The 20883-nt window shown below is 40.9% G+C and overlaps 2 protein-coding genes across 3 annotated transcripts; both read left to right on the top strand.

Moving 5' to 3' along the window:
• The first annotated feature begins 676 nt into the window (after positions 1–676).
• On the top strand, positions 677–13242 carry FH (fumarate hydratase). Of its 2 annotated transcripts, XM_085540355.1 has the most exons (11): positions 991–1084; positions 4256–4367; positions 4697–4831; positions 5679–5789; positions 7266–7442; positions 8052–8234; positions 9227–9392; positions 11005–11208; positions 12097–12224; positions 12746–12899; positions 13003–13242. In XM_085540355.1, the coding sequence occupies exons 3-11, from the start codon at positions 4793–4795 to the stop codon at positions 13143–13145; spliced, it is 1305 nt and encodes a 434-aa protein (XP_085396481.1). In that variant the 5' UTR covers positions 991–1084; positions 4256–4367; positions 4697–4792; the 3' UTR covers positions 13146–13242. The 2 variants fall into 2 exon arrangements, with proteins under 2 accessions (XP_015709768.2, XP_085396481.1); XM_015854282.3 differs by lacking the exons at positions 991–1084; positions 4256–4367 and adding an exon at positions 677–846.
• Positions 13243–13853: 611 nt separating this feature from the next.
• On the top strand, positions 13854–20866 carry CHMP5 (charged multivesicular body protein 5). The gene is made up of 8 exons (XM_015854285.3): positions 13854–14001; positions 16602–16706; positions 17494–17540; positions 18504–18597; positions 18680–18751; positions 19307–19415; positions 19880–19992; positions 20259–20866. Exons 1-8 carry the CDS (start codon positions 13933–13935, stop codon positions 20307–20309), a joined length of 660 nt encoding a protein of 219 aa, XP_015709771.1. The 5' UTR covers positions 13854–13932; the 3' UTR covers positions 20310–20866.
• The last annotated feature ends 17 nt before the right edge of the window (positions 20867–20883 follow it).

Here is a 20883-nt window from a genome sequence, read left to right as displayed (position 1 = left end):
ATAGTAGTATTCATTATTTTAAATTGGCTATTAGGAAAAACTTTCCTGGAAGTTCTTCACTAGGAGAGTGGTTAGGCCCTGGAACAGGCTGCCCAGGGAGGTTGTGGATGCCCCGTCCTTGGAGGTGTTCAAGACCAGGTTGGACGGGGCCCTGGGCAACCTGATGTAGTAAATGTGTATGTTTGGTGGCCCTGCCAGGCAGGGGGGTTGGAACTACATGATCCTTGAGGTCCCTTCCAACCCGGGTCATTCTGTGAAGGCTGGAAAAGGCCCATGGTAGAGTCATTGTCCCTGAGAAGAGGATGTGTAAAGGTGGAACTGAGAGAGATGTGGGTGATGTTGGAGGTCTTTTCCAACCTCTGTATTCTATCAACTCTGGAACTTCTTGAAGCCTGTGGCTTGTTTTGGGTATGTGTTTCCTCACCTCTTTTCTCTCAGAGGAACCACTGCAAAGCGTGGAGCATTGCTGCGCTTGTTCGAGCAGGAATAAGGAACCAATCATATATCCCGACTTCGCCACCGTGTTGCAGGCGGCTCGTCGCCCGGAGCTACCTTTAAACTGGAAGGAAGCACCGTTTTCCGCCCTGAGCCCCCTCAGCCCGTCGGCTCCCGCAGCAGCCGATTGGCCGGCAGCACCCTGCGAGCCGATGGCTGCCCTCCGCCCTGACGCCCATCCGGGGCGGTCCGTTCATTCCTCCGCCCCCGGCGGTCTCTCCCTCCGCCGTCACCATGCACCGCTCACTCCGCGCCGCCCGTCGGCTGGGCCGCTCCGCGGGGCTGCTGGCATCGCCCCCTTCTCCCGGCACAGCCAACGCCGCCCTCTGGGCACCGCTGCGGGCCGCCATGGTGAGCACCGGGCCGGGCCGGGCCGGGCCGGGCCGGGGAGCCGTGACCTCTACCGGGGCAGCTGTCCTTTCTATGGCTCCGCCCCTCGGCTCTTTGCACCCTCCGCCGCTTGAGCTGGGGGTGCCGGGCCGGCCGTGGTAGAGCAGCGCTGGGAGCGATCCTGGGCTCGCGGGCTGCTGAGGCCTAGTGGCTGTACTGAGCTGACAGGCTGTTATCTGTATCGGGGACGGGATTTGATGTGAGCGGGGCCTGGAGCTGTACGAGCTGTGGCAGTGCTGCTTCTAGAAAAATCCGGAGAGGGCTGCCTGAGTAGTAGGGAGGTGCTTGGGTTGGGCTGAAGTATGAGGGGAGTGGGTTTGTTGTGTGTGGTTCAGTGTGAGAACAGGAATGCAGTTCCATAAGGGGGTCTGAAGCTGAAGGAGAGCGTTATGGACTATGGGTGTCCAACCTTTTTGGCTTGCCTGAGCAGTACTGAGTGAAGAGGAATTGTATTGGGCCACATAAGTGGTGTATAATGTGATTAATATGTATAAGTAACAAAACTTTTTAATGTCCTTAATTGCAGTGTAAAAAGGGGGTAACAAATACATGAAAACAGGAGGAGGGGAAGTGGCTTTAAACTGGAAGAGGGTAGATTTAGACTAGATATCAGGAAGAAATCCTTTACTGAGAGGGTGGTGAGACCCTGGAATGGGTTGCACAGTGAGGCTGTGGGTGCCCTCCCTGTAAGCATTGAAGGCCAGGCTGGATGGGGCTTTGAGCAACCTGGTCTAGCGGAAGGTGTCCCTGCCTATAGCAGGAGGGTTGGAACTTGATGATCTTAAAGGTTCCTTCCAACACAAACCATTCTGGGATTGTGTGACATGTATGTTATAGATAGTGGCCTTTGTGCATATGTTGAAGGCCCAGTACCTACACAAGGCAGCGGGCTGACAAGAAGTGCAGTGTTGTGGTCTTTGCAGGTCGGGAACATGCCCCATGCTACATGTAGGCATTAACTGCTTGAGTTTAGATAACATGAGAAGTTAGAGCAAAATGTTCCTCTGATGATTCAACGTTCAAACTGCCCTTGAATGGGAAAACATTATATGTTTTTATTCTCAGGAGCACTACCAAAAATGTACCAACCAATATTTAAATGGGGAAATAACAAACCAAAGCTCACACTTCTTGAGGCTTGCAGGGATTTTGTTGGCAGCAAGACATATTTTGGAATAATTTACGTTAGATACAACCTAGTGTGCATGTGGCCCTGTAGTATGGCTGTTACATCGCCTCAAATTAAAGCTAAATTGCACGAGCTTTTCCTAAAGATTATATATATCAGAATTTGGGACTCAGTTGACTATATAAAGGAGATCAGTTTTCTGGCAGTTTTTAGGAACTGAACTGGAATACTTACATCCAAAAGTTGTCACGTCTCTAAATGAGAATATAATTTACCACAGGAAGCATTAACGACAGCAGTTCTGTTTGAATTTCTCCAGTACATGATGGTGCAATCAGCCCTAGCTGATCAGTACCCTGCAACAAGGCAAAATGACAGTTCTGTTTGCATAACTGTTAAGCTTTGGACTATGGGTGCTTGGGATTTGGCAGAGACAGAGCCTGCCTTCTCAAGAACCATTGTGGGTATAGAGGAACAGGGACTCTCATCTCATAAAGCCAGTTTAGAAGGTGAGGCCCACCTAAGGAGTGGGGAAGTGTATTTTTCAGAGAAATACAATGCTGCTTTTTGAGTACTCAATGTAGATAGCTAATAGAGTTTAGTTAATATGGTTGAGAAACTAGTTTAGTTCATATGGGTGAAAAGAAAATCCTGCCTTCTTGGTTATCTGTCATTATTAATAATCAGCAGATAACCCTGATCTCCAAGCAGCTCACTGCTATATTCATTTCATTGGAGACTGAAGGTGTGTAATGTGGAATTTGCCAGGGAAGTAACTTTTCCAGTAACAGAGCTTTGCTGTTAACAGGTATTTGTATTGGGGGTACTGATCTCTCCTGGCTCCTATTTGTCGTTGTTTCGCCATTGTTGACACTGTAATGATGTAAGCCTGAGGAATCAGTTGTGCAGCTGCCAACTCTTTTTGTCTGAAAGGCCACTTCTTCACAGTGTTTAAGCATTAATATTCTTGGTGATTGAACTTCTGGCCCTATTAAGAGCTGGGTGTGGAACTGAACTAGTTCTGCTTGTCCATCTCTATAGAAAGCCTTATGTTGTCTGCTTATCCAAAGTATCCACTTACCAAAAGCAGGGATTTTAGAGGCCAGTTGATATCTGTAATATCTGTTTTTCTTTAGCACATATGTGAATATTAAGTGATTAAAATAGACTAGAGAGAGTTACGGTTTGTCAAAAAGGTATACTGATCTGTGCTCCGAGTAGTCTTTCTATGGGGTCAGTGTCTATGGGAAGGTCAAAAGCAATTTGTGGGGAGCAGGAAAGCAATACAAGAGCTAACCCTTGCTGATTGTGGACTGAACTGCAGTTTCTTCTGGGTCACATGCAACATCTGTACTGCATGAGAACCCTGAGCAAGTGGGACTGGTGGCTCTGCTATGTGGTTACTGGTGTACCTAGCAGCAGAGCTTCTCTATCTGGCTGGGAATGCTGCCCAGGACAGTAAAATACTGCAATACTCCCACTCACAACTTGCGGTCTGTGATGGTGTAGACATGCATAGACTGCTGGAGAGTTGCTGCTGCTGGAGGAGGTGTTCTGCGCAAATTCAGCTGAGCTCTTCTCTAAGAAGTCCACAATGTAAGGAGAAAGTAAAGCTGACCAAAGAAAGAAACAGAATGGCTTCAGCAGTGGACAGCTAGGGAAGAGTAAGAACTGCACAAACATATATGATGCTTTCTTCTTTCAGTTACACAGACTATTAATTTTCAAATCAAGGGCTTCCCTGAGTCTGTGGTTTCTCAGTGTGATAACCCAGTTCAGATGTTTTCTTTTCCTGACTGCTTATCTTGTCTTTCCCGAACACTTGCAAGCTTCTTGCATCCACAACATCAGTTGGCAAGTGGTTCTGTCAGTCTGCATCATGCGTGAAGAAATGCTTCCTTCTGCTTACCTTGAACCTGCCTCCCGCTAACCTAATATTGTTATGTTTCTTGTGCTGGAAGAGACAGAGAAGCTACTACCCAATGCCATTTTAGCAATTCTAGGGGTCTCGTTTTTCTTGCAGTGCTCAGCTTGTCTCTTTCTGAACTACACGATCAGGCTTATAAAAGCTGTACCTGCACTTAGATCATCCTTACTGCCTTTCTTAGAGTTGTTTCCAAGAATATGCTTTTTGAGATGAGAAAACCAAATCTACAACTAGTATTCATAATGTACATGAACCATGATAACATTTTCCTAATAGCTCCTAACGTTTGATTTACAATTGATGGTCGTCGTTAGGCCAGAGCCCATCACTGTGGATGTACTGCTATGAAGCTGGGATTGTTTTACTCCATCTGTGATTAAGAATTCACACGGTCTTTTTCCCCCTCCCTGAGGACTCTATAAGAAGGTAACCTCCTCTTGTGGGGAAGGGTGAACATCTTTCTCATAGCAGATTGAGGCTTTGCTGGCAGAAGTGTGGGGAGAGAAAGAGTAAGCTGCCCCTCCGCTCCCTGTGAGGAGCTGTAGCTGCCATCAGGCCTCCCCTCTGCTTCTGTGCTCTGGGCCAAGCCAGGGACCTCAGCTACATCTCCTGTGTCTTCCTCTCTGTGCCCTTCACCATCTTTGTTACCCTTTTTTCCCCTTCTTGCCCATTTTTTCTCACTTGTTTCCTCTTTCTAGAAAAAAGATGCTTTTTACCAGTGTTTGAAACGTGCTTTGTATTTTCCTTTCCCACAGTCCACTCAAGAGTCTTTTAGGATAGAATATGATACATTTGGTGAACTGAAGGTCCCAAGTGACAAATACTACGGTGCTCAGACTGTAAGATCTACGATGAACTTCAAGATCGGAGGTGTTACGGAAAGGATGCCAGTAAGTAATTCAAGCCTGTGTCTACGTATACTACTTCAGTATGTTTTTGGATATGAGTGAATACCTTTTCTTAATCTTATTTTGGGAATATGGTCGCCTTTGAATTTTCATTGAAGTTAGAATTTTCGTGATGAGGTGTTGATTTTTTTGTGTTGTTTTATTTAAAACAAACAAACAAAAAACAACCAAAAAAACCAACCTGGGATGAATAGAAATCTTCCATTTTATTGAAGAGCAAAGGCTATGGATGGAGTAATTTGAATTACTTTTACTGTGTTTTTACATGTGTTTCATGCAGTGAGCAGCCAAAGTCCGAAGTCACTCAGTGCTCTTGTCACCAGTAGTTCTGCTAGTAATGTTATGTAGTTTGTTACTGAAGATATTTAAGTGTAAGGAGTATTTAAGTATATTGAAGGTTCCTAAGTGTGGTTTTTCACTTGTTTTTCACTGCTTCTTCACTTGTAGATGTGATTAAAGCATGAGTGTATGTGGACACTGTCATTCTCTATTTTTGAACGTACTGAAACCTAAGCCAATCTGCTTTCATAATTCTATTTTAGAAACAAATCCAGTTCTTCTTTTCTGTTCACGTTAATACTTGTAGTTGGCTTTGATACATACATAAAGAAAGGGTGAGCTATAAATTGCTTTCTGTACTGCTTGGATAAATGTTACCTAGAATGAGAGGACACATCACATGCCCTGAATTGCTCTTTTGTTGCTTGGTTGGTTGTTGCTGTGTTTAAGATCAGAAGGGGTTTGTTTCAGAAATAGATCTGTGCTGTGGGTTCCTAAGTGTTCTTCGTGAAAAAAAGATTACATGTGTAAATTTACTCTTGTGTCTCAGGTTCAAGTTATAAGGGCCTTTGGCATCTTGAAGAGAGCGGCAGCTGAAGTAAATCAAGATTATGGTCTCGACCCAAAGATTGCTAATGCTATTGTAAAGGCAGCAGATGAGGTAGGAATCAACTGCTGAAAATACTGTAACTGTCACTGCACATTTGGTTAGCTTCTCTTGGGGATACTGTTTGAGGGCTTGGTGAAGATGTCTTGCATTTCTTGAAATGTTTGTCATTAGGAAAATTTATCTTTCTGGCTCAGAAATCGTTTACTTGTTTTTACATTTATGGACATAAAATACAATGTTATGATGCGTTTTCATATGTATGTTACAAATAACAGAGTGTAATTTTTCTTTGCAAGTAGGGTTACTCACTACTTGCATAGTGTCTTGGCAGTGACTTGTATCAGATAAATAGTTCAAGAAGGCCTCAGAAAAGAATTTTGGTTCATTCACCTACCGTGAAGTCTGCTGTTCATGCAAAGCTTCTGCATTTCTGAAGTCTCCAGTCTGTTAAGCAATTGCATCCTTGTATCTTGAAGACCATCTGCAGCCTGAATAGTTTCTCTATTACTTATCTGTTTCCTCTTCAGGCTTAGGATTGCTAGTAAATCTGTGCTTTTTCAAGTATCACTTTTGTAGCTAAAGAGGATGATGTGAGAGACAGAAGATCTCCACTTTCTCAGGATAAATGCCACCCAAATGCACAGTTGTGAATGAGCAGTAACTAACGTATGGTAATACTGTTTGTGCTGTTTTGCATAAACAACAGATATTTAGCTGGAATAATTGTTTTACAGAGCTGTCTTGTTCCTCAAAAGCTTTGAAATATTTCAGAGGCAGAAGCTGTGTCTGCTCTCTACTATCTGTAGTACCACGAGTCTCAAGCCCCAGGAGCTTTGGAGAACTCTCAGAGTATATTCAATCTTTTCTAGCTAAAGGTGGATTAGAGGTTTTGGTGGCTAAAGGCGCCTTGGCTCTGAAAGCAGTTTGAGGCTTTTTTATTGCATTTTTAAAAATGCCTCCTCGGTGACATACCTGAAAGAATAAAAAGAGAGATACAGCAAAGAGCAGAGTTGCTTTTGAAAGTGGGCGCTCTGCCTCTGTGTAAAATAGGAAATATCTAATGAGGCCTTTTCTTGAAAAGCATGATTCCAGGAGGGCTGTGTTGTAAGCTGAAAATGTGGAGATGGAGATCTAACCTCGGAGTTGCGACAACAGATCTCTTGTTTTGCATTCTGTGCTTTTCTGAGGTTGATAATGCACGGGAGTGATACTTGTGAGCACAGATTTTGAAATTATTACATCCCTAGAAAAATCTCTATATGTGGATGAGGTTCATCAGGGTCCAAAAAATGTAGATTGAAGAGGTGGATATTTATATTTGTTGCTTTGTCTTGACTTGAGATGGCAAGTGTCACAGCCTACAGAAGGTGTAAGTTGGTATAGACATTTGTAGCTGATCAGGATCTTCCCTCCATGGATTATCTGCAAGTCAATACACATGAATCTTGAAATATACTGAAGTATAGCTGCTTTTTTCTTTATCTTTTTTTCCTGGTAGAACAGGCCTTCTTTGTTTTTGTATTACAGGTAGCTGCAGGAAAATTAAATGATCACTTTCCACTGGTGGTGTGGCAGACTGGGTCTGGAACTCAAACCAATATGAATGTCAATGAAGTCATCAGCAATAGAGCCATCGAGATACTGGGAGGCAAACTGGGCAGCAAAATTCCAGTACATCCAAATGATCATGTTAATAAAAGCCAGGTCATTATACTTGTATTATACTTCTTTTAATTTTATTATTATTAATTTTGAGGCATCTTACAGCCACTGTTTAGATTATTTTTATATATGTTTAAATAAAATATCGGATATATTGATAAAATAGTTGCGTTTATGGCTTTAGTAACAATTTTCCAAGTTTCAGGTTTTTCATATTAAAGGAACTTAGAAGGTTTGGTCAGTGTCAGCTCTGATCTTTTGTGCTTGCTCAAAGTCCTATGGGAACTATGGAATTACCATGACAAGATCAATATCTTGGCCTTTTGAAGTCAGCTATAATTTCTTTAACCCCCCCAATCCACTTGTTATCTATACTGTGTATTGTGTAGCAATTATCTTGTCCTTTGGTATATTTAGTTTCTGTGGCTATAGTTATAAGACATAGATTTTATTAATTACATGCTTGATTGGAGCTTAGAAGATTTGATGATTTCTTTAGAGTTGCTTGTGGAACACTGCTAAGTTGCTTACCATGTTCTCAGTTTCTTCTTCATAAAATAAAGGGAATAAAGCCATACGTGTAAGTCTTAATACTGTAAGGTATTATGGTGAGAAAACCCTGTAAATAAGTTTCTGAAACTTCCTTCACAGAGTTCAAATGACACTTTCCCAACAGCAATGCATATCGCAGCTGCCCAGGAAGTTAATGAGGTGTTGTTACCTGGACTGAAGAAGCTTCAGAAAGCACTCGAAGCAAAATCTCAAGAGTTTTCCCAAATCATAAAAATCGGACGCACTCACACACAAGATGCTGTTCCACTTACGCTTGGACAGGTACAAAGTAAAAACAGACATTTGTTTGGAGAAAAGTTGTACATATATCGGGGGAAACTGGGGCAAATTTCAGAAGACTATAGTGTAAGGTTAATTAGGCAACTGGCTGAATCTGTGAATATTTTCATCTTTTTTTTTTTTTTAAGTTTTGCTGAATGCTGTTTTCTAATAACTGCATTGGAAGTGTTCTTAAAATTTTCTGTATATGTTGCTTATGATAGTAAGATATAAATGATTTCAAGGAGATGTTTGATTGCCAAGTAACAAAACTTATTTCTATTACACTGATAGTGGGAGGAACAAGGTGGATTTAGCCTGTAATCTGTAAATTAATATACGTAAGGTTTAGACAACATACAGAACTACGAAGTATTTTCAGTAGAAGTCTGTTCACAGTCATATGTGTATGAGAAATCATTGTATTATCATAGAATCACCAAGGCTGGAAAAGACCTTAAAGATCATCCAGTCCAACTGTTCACCTATTACCAATAGCTCCCACTAAACCATGTCAGGAATGGCTTAGGTTGCCTTACTTGGTAAGGTATTTATTTTAACTAAACTGATAAAAAAAATACCTGTAAAATTTGTGTATCTTTTTCCCAAGAAGGCACAGGTGGGCTTCTGATTAACTAAAATTAAATGAACAAAGTCCAGGATCCATTTGTCTAATTGCACTTTGAGTCTTTGTTAATGCAGCCTGAGCTCTGATATACATTGGTTTCAGATTTTACAAAGTACATAAATGAGATACGAGGCAAGAGAAAGATGTGTTGTAATACGGGTTTTTATACACATAGGTTGCTTTTATGTGTAGGTTGCCCCTGCTGTGTGAGCAGTCTTCTAATATCTGTAAACTTTCCCTCTTAATGAAAACACCTTTTAGCATCTTGGTAAAGTTCAGTGCCTTCAGTAAATGAGCACTGTTAAAAATCCAAATAATTCTACTTTCTCATTGCTGTGTTTTTCTTTTATGCTTCATTCTTGCAAAGGAATTCAGTGGCTACGTGCAACAGATTAAATACGGTGTGGCTAGGATTGAGTCAACCTTGCCAAGGGTATATCAGCTGGCAGCTGGTGGGACTGCAGTTGGTACAGGATTAAATACAAGAATTGGCTTTGCTGAGAAAGTTGCTGCTAAAGTGGCTGAACTGACAGGTAAGGAATGATATTCCTTAGTTATCAATAAAGCAGTACATATTTTATAAGCCTTATACTTAATTTTTTTTATGCAGAGTTATTTTTTCTAATGGCATTCAGTGCAGTGAGAGTAGCTGCAATGAATTTGGCTTACTGGAGATGCAGTGTTTCAGACTTCGATTAGTAGCCCAGCCATACTTCTGTTCTGTTCTCCACTTCTCTGACTCTTGATCAGTTACTTACCACGCTGAGTTTTGTGATCTGTAGACCAATTTTTCTATGTCATAGTTTTAAAAATGCCCCCAGAATGAATGCATATGTGTTTCACTTAAATATATTGTGACTGCCTATAAGCAGTACTTTTGTTTTAACAGATCTATTATTCATAATCTAGTAGAAGATGAAGATTTTCTTGTACCTTGGCAGGGAAGAAGTGATGTAACAACAGCTGCTGAGAAGCAGTAAAGGGCTTGTTTTGGTGCTTGGAGAAGCCATCAGTGTTGTAGGAAGCTGCCCCATAGAATCATGTAGAATTACAGAGTGGCTTGGGTTGGAAGTAATTTCAAAGATTGTCCAGTTTCAAACCACCTGCTGTGTGCAGGGTTGTCCATCTTGCACTCATTAGGTATATCATGTGTGAGGGTTGTACAAGTTTAAAACAAGTAGAGCAGGCTATTGAAATTCCTCATGTTCTCTCATGGGAAATTTATTGGTAAGGACAAAATGGAAAGTTTGGAATGATCTTGGCATCTGTGAAATGCAGAAGTGCATACAAATAGAATGGGAGCCAGTGTTTGGCAGGGCCTGCAAAACATGGTAGGTATTTGCACTTAGGAAATGAGATTTTGCTGCTCTTATTGTTTGTACTGATAAAATAAGCTCAGACCAGTAATTCTGTGGGGCACAAGTACAGCCCACAATCAGCATCCACCACCACTAATAAAATTTTGCTGAGAATTTATTTGTAGGGCAGAATCATGAAGAAATGTTGATTATAGAACCTATGCTCAGGTTGCAGATTTAATTAACATAAGTAGAGCTGTGGCTTCTTCTCCTATGCTTTTACTGTTGCCAGCAATTTCAGGCCTTAATGAGCTTTTGCTTGTTGCATCCGGATGTCGTTCCCTTCCAGTGCTAATGCTTGATGCATCTTTTTTCTTTAAGTAGCTAACTCAATTGTGTCATGGCTGTGCTGCTAAAACCCCTATTTCTATAACTCAGAGAAAGCATCCTTGAAATGGAGAGTCTAAACAGTCTAACAGGAATTAAGATGGATATATTTGGGCTAACCTGCAAGAGAGCATTGAAATTTATAAAGTATTAAGGTGCAAAGCAAATGGCTGCATTGCTTAGTATGCATTACAGCATGGAAATTTGAAATCCATATATTTGCTTCTCAAATTTGAGTTGATGCTCAAATTTCACATTCTTGTCTATGTTAGTGACTTTTATTACGCCTCTAGTATTGAATTGAATCAGTTTAAGAAACACATTTTTGAGGAAAGGTAGAAGGAGAGGTGAACTTAGTGTTACAAACATAATTTTATGATAAACTAATTGTGTGTTTGGTTATCTGGTTTGTCTTCATGTGAGTGCCTAACAGGTTTCATATTCCTCACTGTCCCTGCAGGCTTGCCTTTTGTCACTGCTCCCAATAAGTTTGAAGCTCTTGCAGCTCACGATGCTCTAGTTGAACTCAGCGGAGCTATGAACACGGTGGCGTGTAGTCTGATGAAAATAGCTAATGATATTCGTTTCCTGGGATCTGGACCACGCTCTGGATTAGGAGAACTCATCCTGCCTGAAAACGAACCAGGAAGCAGTATCATGCCAGGTATGAAGAAAATACGGAGAGGAAAAATTTCTATTTCTTTTGTTTTGGACTGTTAACTCTTTAACATCAGTAAGTCCATGATTGAACACTTCTGTCAGTTTTTCTTCTGTCATATTTTGCCAAAATTAGTGTTCATAAAAATCACAGAATCACAGAATGACCCGGGTTGGAAGGGACCTCAAGGATCATGTAGTTCCAACCCCCCTGCCTGGCAGGGCCACCAAACATACACCTTTACTAGATCAGGTTGCCCAGGGCCCCGTCCAACCTAGTCTTGAACACCTCCAGGAACACACAACTTGCACAGCTGTGTGTTGGTAAGTGCATGAAGGAGAGTAATATCTGGATCTATTTATTCTTCTCCTTGGCCAAGTAAAGGCAGTGTATTGATTTCTGTTACGAAATAATTTTAACATGCTAGTAATATTTTTCCTGAATTAACTGAGATTTGGCAATGATTTACCAAGCATGTTGACCTTGAGTAAAGACAGTTAATGATCTCTTGATTATTAAAGACTGTACTAATGAACAGCTGCTTGTTCATGCCTGTTTGATCCTGCTCTCAAAAACTCAGCAAACTGCTAAAGCAGCCAACTGGGGGTGGCCTTCTTTAAATCTTTGTATTCTGCAGATTTTTCTTTGTAGAGAAGACAATAAGACTGAAGGTTTTATGTTTTGCAGAGAATGGGGAATAAGTAAGACTATAGTACAATTAACACCATTAATGGAAATTGTTTTTTTCCATGGTGAACAGATGCAAAGGAGTAAAATGTTACCTCTGAGAAAGTATCTTCTCCTGAATGTGATTTGGTAAATGAGAGAACAAATGATTGATTAATTGATTTCCTTACTCTTCATTGATGGTTTTTCTTTCCCTTTCACAACCAGGAAAAGTGAATCCTACACAGTGTGAAGCGGTTACCATGGTGGCAGCCCAGGTTATGGGAAACCACGTCGCTGTTACTGTAGGAGGTAGCAATGGGCACTTTGAACTGAATGTTTTTAAGCCCATGATGGTAAGTTCTAAAAGTTGTAAAATATTTAGGGCTTCTGAAGTCATCATTTGTACAGTCAGATAAATAGAGAAAAGCTCAATGAATATTTGGTCAATACAGGCAATGGAGAATCGGATAAAATGTGAGATGTTTTGTATGGTAATTGTTATTCTGACAGGATTGTAGCACTCTTGTTACATGAAGATATCTTATGCTGATAAGCTTTTAGCTTAAATATGTGTTGCACATGCTGTTGTTTCATTGAATTGAATTAAAAAACGTCAAATTAATTGAATACTGCCTGTCACCTGGAACTGAAATTGGGATGTTTTCAAATGAAGTCATCATTTATTTTTCAGTTAAACCCAAGAAACAAGTGGGAGTTACTGAGCATAGCCTGCAGGAGGAATAGGGTGCATTATTTTATGTACCACTTTACTGCAGCATTTTGGGGGATACAGGGACGCCAATTAGGAGCAGCTGTGCCCGATTGTGCAGCTACTGATCTATGAATGCAATAATGGGTATTTTTTTCTTCTTAGATTAAGAATGTTTTAAACTCTGCAAGACTTCTTGGAGATGTTTGTGTCTCTTTCACTGACAACTGTGTTGTTGGGATCCAAGCCAATACAGATAGGATCAACAAACTAATGAGTGAATCCCTGATGTTGGTAACAGCACTTAATCCGCATATCGGTAGGTTTAAAGCTCAGAAACATCTCAAAACATTGCACTTGTATACTTTTTAGAAACTTTTGAAGCTGAACATGGCTAAATGGCTTCTTTTTGTTTGCTACAGGATATGATAAAGCAGCTAAGATTGCCAAAACTGCGCACAAAGAAGGGACAACGTTAAAAGAAGCTGCTATAAAGTTGGGATTCCTCACGTCAGACCAGTTTGACCAGTGGGTGAAGCCTAAAGATATGTTAGGTCCTCAGTAATGTCCTAAAACGAAACACCTGTGAAACAGACAACAGAAAAAGACCCCCACACAAAAGTGTTCTTAACTTAAAATAGAATAAAACGAAACGAGTATAATCTGCTTTTGTTTCAGTCGTTGTGTTTTCATGGCGTTATTTTTTTGGGGAGGTGGTATCTGATGCATTAAGATCCACTGATCTTATGAAGAAGATTCTGCTGCTTTTTATTAAAAAAAAATAGAAAAAAACTAAAATTTCACTGATGTAATTTAAAAGCTGTTTTTTTTTTTTTTCTATAAGGACTCAGCTGTTAGAAGAAATTAGAATCACAGAATGGTTTGGGTTGGAAGGCACCTTTGAGATCATCTAGTTCCCACCCCTTGCTATATGCAGGGACACCTCCCTCCAGACCAGGTTGCTCACAGCCCCATCCAGCCTGGCCTTCAATGCATCCAGGAAGGGGAAGAAAAGGAAAAGCTGATGCAAGGCTGAATGTGGTTCATTGACCAAAAAATTAATCAGCTTTGATGAAACTACTATTCACGTGTACATCCACTTTTTTATGAGGAAGCATTTACTTCTCATTGCGGTCTTAAATCTCTCCCTTTAAATGCGCTCTGCTTAGCGCCGCCCACCATCCGCACAGCCCATAGCATTTCGTTGCCCTCCCCGGGTTGCCGGAAATGGCGGCGCTTCTCTATGCAAACCCTTCCGCCTTTAGCAGCGCGCAGGCGCCGGGTGGCTGCTGTTCTTCCGTGCCGGCGCGATCGTTGTTGTCTCCGCCGCCGCCTCAGGCCTCACCGCCAACATGAACCGCTTCTTCGGCAAGGCGAAGCCTAAGGCTCCCCCGCCCAGCCTCACCGACTGCATCGGCACGGTGGGTCCGCGGCCCCGGCTGGGGTGGTGTGTGGGAGGGGGGGTCGGGAGAGCTGAGACCGGTTCTGTGTTGATGTAGTTGTATGAGCAGCGTTTCAGGTTTATTATACGTCTGTAGTGACTTGGCCGCCAACCATGAAGTCGTAGCGTTGTTTGAGTTGGAGGGGAGTGTTGTTTAAGGTGTGAAATCAAGAGCCTGGGGTTGGTCGGCTGCTTAGTGCCTTCTCCAAGCACCGTGTTTGGTACGAGGAAGTGTGTGAGCCAGGTCACAGTGTCGTTGTGAGCTCCACCTTTGCTTTTAACCTCTTTTGATTACATCAAGTTCCTGTGGTTGGAACCGAAATTTAAGGCTGGAGGTGTTCAAGGCCTTTTATATACAAAAGTTGTATGACTGACCCCAAGAAAGACAGCATTCAGTACACCTTTTTTCTGCAGGCATCACATTAAGGCACCTTAAGTAGTTGAAGGGTTCTGAATTCAACGAGCTGCTTATGCGGCTGCTCTGACTGGAAACAATTTACTGAAACCCAGGAGGCACATCTCCCTACTTTTCTGTGCTGTCTGGCTGTGCAGTGCCCTCCTGTCTCCCCTCTTACTGTCCATGGGTACTTTTCTGCTCCCCATTTCTTCTTGCTCTCCTGCTGTGCTTTTAGTGCTTGCCTCATCGCTGCACCCAGCGGCATTTATCATCCTTGCTGGCTTAGCAGTCAGATGACTCAAAGCTGTCATGAGGCTGGTAGGTGTGATACAGTTCCTACAGTGGCAGTGGTGTTCTTTTTACTTCATTGGAAAACACACTCTAGATGATGATGATGATTATTATTTTTCAAAGAAATAAGCAGGAAACATGACCTAAACCAAAAGGCTCATAGCTGTGGCAGCTATATTTACGTTCAGAAATGTGCACTGGAACATTTGAGCACTGGAACAGGCTGCCCAGGGAGGTGGTGGAGTCTCCTTCTCTGGAGATATTCAAGACCTGCCTGGACGCCTACCTGTGTGACGTGGTGTAGGGAGCCTGCTTTGGCAGGGGGGTTGGACTCGATGATCTCTAGAGGTCCCTTCCAACCCCTACAATTCTGTGATTCTGTGATGCATGTAAATATTTCTGTGTTTTTGTTGTTTTGTTTTTTTTTTTTTTTAAAAACTGTCATTTTGCTTAATAGGTATTGAGATATCACATTCACTTTTTGGCTTAAATTGGATGCCCTTCTGTTTCCGTTTTTCTGGACTGAAGCTGAAGAACCGGCGTGCCGTATCTAATTTTACACACGCTGTGATACTGTGTGTGCATGGTAGTCAGTGCATGTTTAGAAGCTTAGAGTGTGTAATTTCCATGTAGGTGATGGATCAGAGAGAGCCATTTCCTGCCTGTGCTGACTCTGAGAACTGCTATAGCCTTTAATCTCTCTCTCTGTGGCTGATTTGCCTCTGTGCACGAGGCTGGGTGTGCTCCAATATGAGCTTAGCTGATTAAGATCTTGAGGAGGTGCTCGGCTCTCAATCTACAAGGTTTTAATAATCACAGATGGCTTATTTGCTTGCTAATGAGTAAAGTGCTTGGTATAAAAGAATCTTAATACAAATCTTTCCATGCCAGATGTGCCCGGGTAGTTGGATCTCTCGTGTGTGGAATATTCCTATCAAATGTCCTGCTCAGAATGCCCCTGGCAAATGTATGCAGCTACCGTAGAACAGAAGCTTAAAAGGATCTTAAAGACACCGAAGTGAATATCTGAATAATTACACATTTAAGCCACAGTGATAGCAAGACAGAATTGTAAATTTTCACCGATTGCTCTCAGCTTACAATTGGAATGTGATTATATTTAAGCCTCTTAGGAAACTTCTTGAGTGACAGTCCACAATGAAGAAGGAGGCCACATTTTTGTGATGCTGTGAGTGCTGTTAATGGCATATGTAGCCATGCTTGGTTATGTAGAATCATGTTTAACGCTCTTAAGTGTGGGCTGAAAATATTTCCGTAAAGACTGATATGTCACATGCATTGCGCTGGGATGTCCAGGTCTGGAGGTCTGTTATGGAGTCATGCAGCTGCCCTCGGGATTTGGTGTGAAGTGCAGGATGAGTTTGGAGTATTGCCATGGACCTGCTGTTCCATGGCTTCCTTTGCAGGGAGTGATGGGGAAAGTAACTTCAACCTGAAGCGACCTGAAGGATCACGAAGTTCCAACACTCCTGCTGCAGGCAGGGCCACCAACCTTCACATTTAATACTAGACCAGGCTGCCCAGGGTCCCATCCAACCTGGCCTTGAACACCTCCAGGGATGGGGCATCCACAGCCTCTCTGGGCAGCCTGTTCCAGAAAGTTCCAGCAAAAGCTTGTTAAATGTAGCCAGTAATCCAAGTACCAAGTAAGAGCTATCTTTGGAGGGTCGATGTTGCCATCTCTTGTAGGTGTTTCTGCTTTCACTATTCTCTACCAACTTTAAACTACTCACAAAACCCTGAGTGGGAAAAAAAACCAATTCTTTTGTTTGTGTGGCATATTCAGACTAAGGCTGTTCTTTCCTGCACGGTATCTGAATAAAATACTAATGAATGTTTTGTGTGTTTGTTTTCTGTGTCATGTATTAAAGGTGGATAGCAGAGCTGAGTCCATTGACAAGAAAATTGCCAGGCTTGATGCTGAACTAGTGAAATACAAGGATCAAATGAAGAAGATGAGAGAGGGGCCTGCCAAGGTAACAAGCTTCTATGGGACTGAAGCAGGAGAGGACGTGACTCGCACAACTTGTCATGTAATAGAGTGATTTAGCCAGTTCTTCAGGTTTTTAGAAATGCATCTTGTCTTACTGATGGGTTGTAAGAACTTGCAGGATGATATTTATTTTGAATCATCTCTTTGGTACGTGTCTTTGAATAGTGTTTTAATTGGTTTTTAATTTTTCCAAAGTGTATTGTAATTTGCCCATCAGAAGTAACTCCCTTGCCTCCCTTCTTCCTTTTGTTAACCGAATCAAGTCTAGTAGAGGCTGTTGTGTTCACCTCCCAAAAGAAAAAGATCTGTGCAATCCACAAAGGGTGTTGGGAAGCCTAGTTTTGAAAGGGATTAACAGGTAAACTAAACAGTATGTAATGATAAACGTTTCAGGTGTTAATTTAGTAATAAACATATCCAATATAAATGCTACTGTAAAGTACTGTTCTGCAGTATTATTTGATGCTGAATGTTAAGATGATGTTGATGAAAGATGGTTCTGTTATTTAAGCCTAACTATATATTCTACTTGTGGGGGAAAAAAAGAGAAGCCTGAAATTAGGAAAGTATTTGCTGTTAGAAACATCACATACAAGCCTGTTTTGTTGATCATTAATGCAGGACGTGCTCTAAATGTGACTAGTGATTTAACTGTGCATTAGTCACCGGGGACTCTCAGGCAATTTAAATGGAATATATTAGGCTTAAATAGTATAATGCGAAGTAAAGTAAAAACACTTTGCCTAATATATGGATATTCTGTCTTTCAGAATACAGTGAAACAGAAAGCGTTGAGAGTGTTAAAGCAGAAGCGAATGTAAGTTTGAACCTTTTTCATTTGGCATCACTGAAGACTGCTTTGTCAAAGGAGAGTGGATGCTTCCATTTTTCTTTTCATTACTCTTGCTTCTGAGCGTTCTTAAAAGAGAAATGCTGAGCAAGCTAGTCAGCCCTTCAAAACCATGTTACAGATTTTCTGTCAGCATAGTTTTGTCTAATTTCTATGATAGTATATAAATTTGGACTGGGATAAGCTGACCTACATCTGCTAATCACTAGAGACATGCTTGGCTTGTGAACTTTCTTTCTAAGAGAGATAAAGCCTATTTTTGTATCACTGATAACTGTAAATCACGTACTTTCTGATCTTGCTTTGGTTTACTGAAAATTTACCCTTCCTGTGTGGACACCCTTTAGGACTGGAGCAAATGTAGCACAAGCAATTGTATCTATGCAGAACAACAAGAATGAGTGTAGTAGGCGATCCTGTGGTCCAGCCTAGACTTGTATACTGTCTTGGAAAGTGTCCAGAAACAAAGTGAAAAGGATGCTGGAACATGGTCTGCGTTCAGGGGCATATCACTGGCCCTGTAATATATCACATATATTACTGATCTGAATACAAGTCTTTATGTTTAACTTGGTGTGCTTTACATTCTTGACTAGGGTAGTACTTTAGATTTGAGAGTGTGGGGTTTTGTTTTGTTTTGGAAGGTTAGATATAAGTTTCCTTTTTCCACCCTATTTCCACCTCCCCTCTCTGCCCCAGCAAAACTCCTGTGCAGAGTCTTTGTGGATTGGGTGACCTGCATCTCTTCCATTATTAAGCGATAGTGTTCATCTCCATCTTACAGTGATTCAGATTCTCATGATAACCTCAGTTAAAACAGAAGCTTAATTCAGAAGTAGCTTTATAGTCTTTTTCATGGTTTCTTTTTTTTTTTGTGCGTGTCAATAAATAGTAGTGTTTCAACTCTGTTATTTGCATCATTTTTAACAGGTATGAACAACAGCGGGATAATCTAGCACAGCAGTCTTTTAATATGGAGCAAGCTAATTACACCATTCAGGCACTGAAGGATACAAAAACAACGGTACCAGTATCTTAGTCTCACGTTTATTTAATTTTGTGTATTGCTACATCAGATACAAGCTTATTATTTGACTCTACTGTAGGTCGATGCAATGAAACTGGGAGTGAAAGAAATGAAGAAAGCTTACAAGCAAGTCAAAATTGATCAAATTGAGGTAAGCTTCCTACAGTTCAATTGTTAAAGAATAGAAATGGTGCACTGAAATAATGAGTGAATTACATAACTTAAAAGAAAGCTGACTGTTTTGGCTTACATGACTTTGCCTCTTTTTTTTTTTTCTTTTAATATTTATTTTTCCATTGGACTACCATCTTATTTCCTTCCTTACTTCTCTGGTACTGCAGTTGTTGTCATTCTACTGATACTTGTTTCCATGTCATTTGTAATCCCGTTTCCTTTGTGCTTCAGTATAAATATTGGTGATACTTCCTGCTATAGCTTCCTTGTCCTCCTTTCTTTCCTTGTATTGCTGCTCTTACAGGGTTCCTCTTTCTGCCTGGTACATTATTTACTATCATTTTAAGAGTACTCGAGACCACAATGTAGCTTTGAATATGTGCCTCTTGACTTATTAATGCTGCTTCAAAAACTGACTTATGCAGTAAAAATAGTTTTTTTGTATGCTAGAATTATTAAACAATTGATTAAGCTCCAACTAATTTAACTAAAACCATTGCATGTGGACTATTGAAATTATTTGTTGCTCCAGGACATACAAGATCAGTTGGAGGATATGATGGAAGAAGCCAATGAGGTCCAGGAAGCACTGAGTCGTAGCTATGGAACACCAGAGATTGATGAAGATGATTTGGAAGCAGGTGAGGAAGGTAGAGGGGGAAGTGAAATTTTAATTTCACTCACCAAATACTGAATCATAGAATCATAGAATTACTCAGGTTGGAAAAGACCTCAAAAGTCATCAAGTCCAACCGCAGCCTAACCATAGTACCCTAACTCTAACAAACCTCTGCTAAATCATATCTCTGAGCAAAAGTCTTTAGAAAATAGAAAAGTCTTCAGAAAATAGAACCACAAAAAACTCCACTCCAACATAGAAGTTGCATTTCATTTAAGTGCAGTAATAAATAGACGGGCCTGTTAGACAGCATGTTATCTTTGAGTGTGAGCATGTCTTTGTGTATTGGTGATTAGCGGCTGAGTAAGGGACATCAGGATGAGCGTAAGCATTCAATATGAATTGTGTTTCTCTTTAAGAACCCTTCTTCCTTTTTGCTGAAGGGTTTCCTTGCCTAATTTTTCAACCAATGTAATTACGTTTCAGAACTGGATGCGTTAGGTGATGAGCTTTTAGCTGATGAAGACAATTCCTACTTAGATGAAGCTGCTTCTGCTCCAGCAATTCCAGAGGGCACTCCTGTTGACACAAAAAACAAAGTGAGTCCTTTCCTCCTTGGAAGCTGATTCCTTTTTTTGTTATTATTCTTAATGGAATTTATGTGGGTTGTTTGATTTTGACTCTAATATTTCAGACAAAAACGATACATAGTGTCCCATGTGTTTGGGATGCTGCATATATATTATATTGATTCCAGTCATGTCAGTGTGACAATTAAGAGATACATTGCTTTGTTAGAAATATCGCTTTCTACAATATATTACAGCAGGCAGAGATCTCATTGAGCTTTCTTTCTTTCCTACAGGACGGTGTATTGGTGGATGAATTTGGATTGCCAAAGATTCCTGCAACATAAACATTTCAAAAGCACAGTGTATACAATGAACTCCGCTTTACAAATCAACACTTCTGTTTGTTGTTTTCTTTTTGTAACTCCTGGAGAACTTGGCCTTCCAGTGCAACCTTAATAATATCACTACATCCTAGAATGCAATATGGCTGGTGATGGTCTTTCTTTGAAGAAAGCTGTTCTTCTACTGACTTTTCTATTGATGGGAAAATGCGGCACAGTTTCCTTCAGTGGAAGCAGTCAGGTCTAAAAGTTGTTGATTTCTTGTGTCTTATGGACAAAATGACATGTAAAGAATAGTGGTGGCTGTTTATAGTGAAGGTTTGCTTTCATTTTTGTATTGTTTCTCTTTCTTGAGACTAAGATTGTACGTTGCTGCTTTTCCTCTGTAAATTATCTTCCTTATTACTATGCTTATTTGATATAAAAGAGTCAAAAAGGTTTTTAAACTACTTCAGTTTGGAGACTTTTATGCTATCGTACTAGTAACCTTGAAAGCTGTATCGACTAGGGTTGTCATTAACTTTATGTATTGAACTTCGACATAAAATCACTTTAGATTAGCAGTGTTTTGTGTGGA

This window comes from Coturnix japonica, chromosome 2 (assembly GCF_054131305.1).
Source record: "Coturnix japonica strain WE chromosome 2, WE-NBRP24, whole genome shotgun sequence".
Lineage (NCBI taxonomy): Eukaryota > Metazoa > Chordata > Aves > Galliformes > Phasianidae > Coturnix > Coturnix japonica.
This window is presented reverse-complemented; position numbering and strand designations above follow the sequence as displayed.

Coding starts and splice junctions, on each gene's coding strand:
- FH (XM_015854282.3), top strand. CDS start 730: ATGCACCGCTCACTCCGCGCCGCCCGTCGGCTGGGCCGCTCCGCGGGG. Junction 4,832..5,678: donor GTGTTACGGAAAGGATGCCA/GTAAGTAATTCA, acceptor CTTGTGTCTCAG/GTTCAAGTTATAAGGGCCTT. Junction 8,235..9,226: donor TTCCACTTACGCTTGGACAG/GTACAAAGTAAA, acceptor ATTCTTGCAAAG/GAATTCAGTGGCTACGTGCA.
- CHMP5 (XM_015854285.3), top strand. CDS start 13,933: ATGAACCGCTTCTTCGGCAAGGCGAAGCCTAAGGCTCCCCCGCCCAGC. Junction 14,002..16,601: donor TCACCGACTGCATCGGCACG/GTGGGTCCGCGG, acceptor CATGTATTAAAG/GTGGATAGCAGAGCTGAGTC. Junction 18,598..18,679: donor TGAAGGATACAAAAACAACG/GTACCAGTATCT, acceptor ACTCTACTGTAG/GTCGATGCAATGAAACTGGG.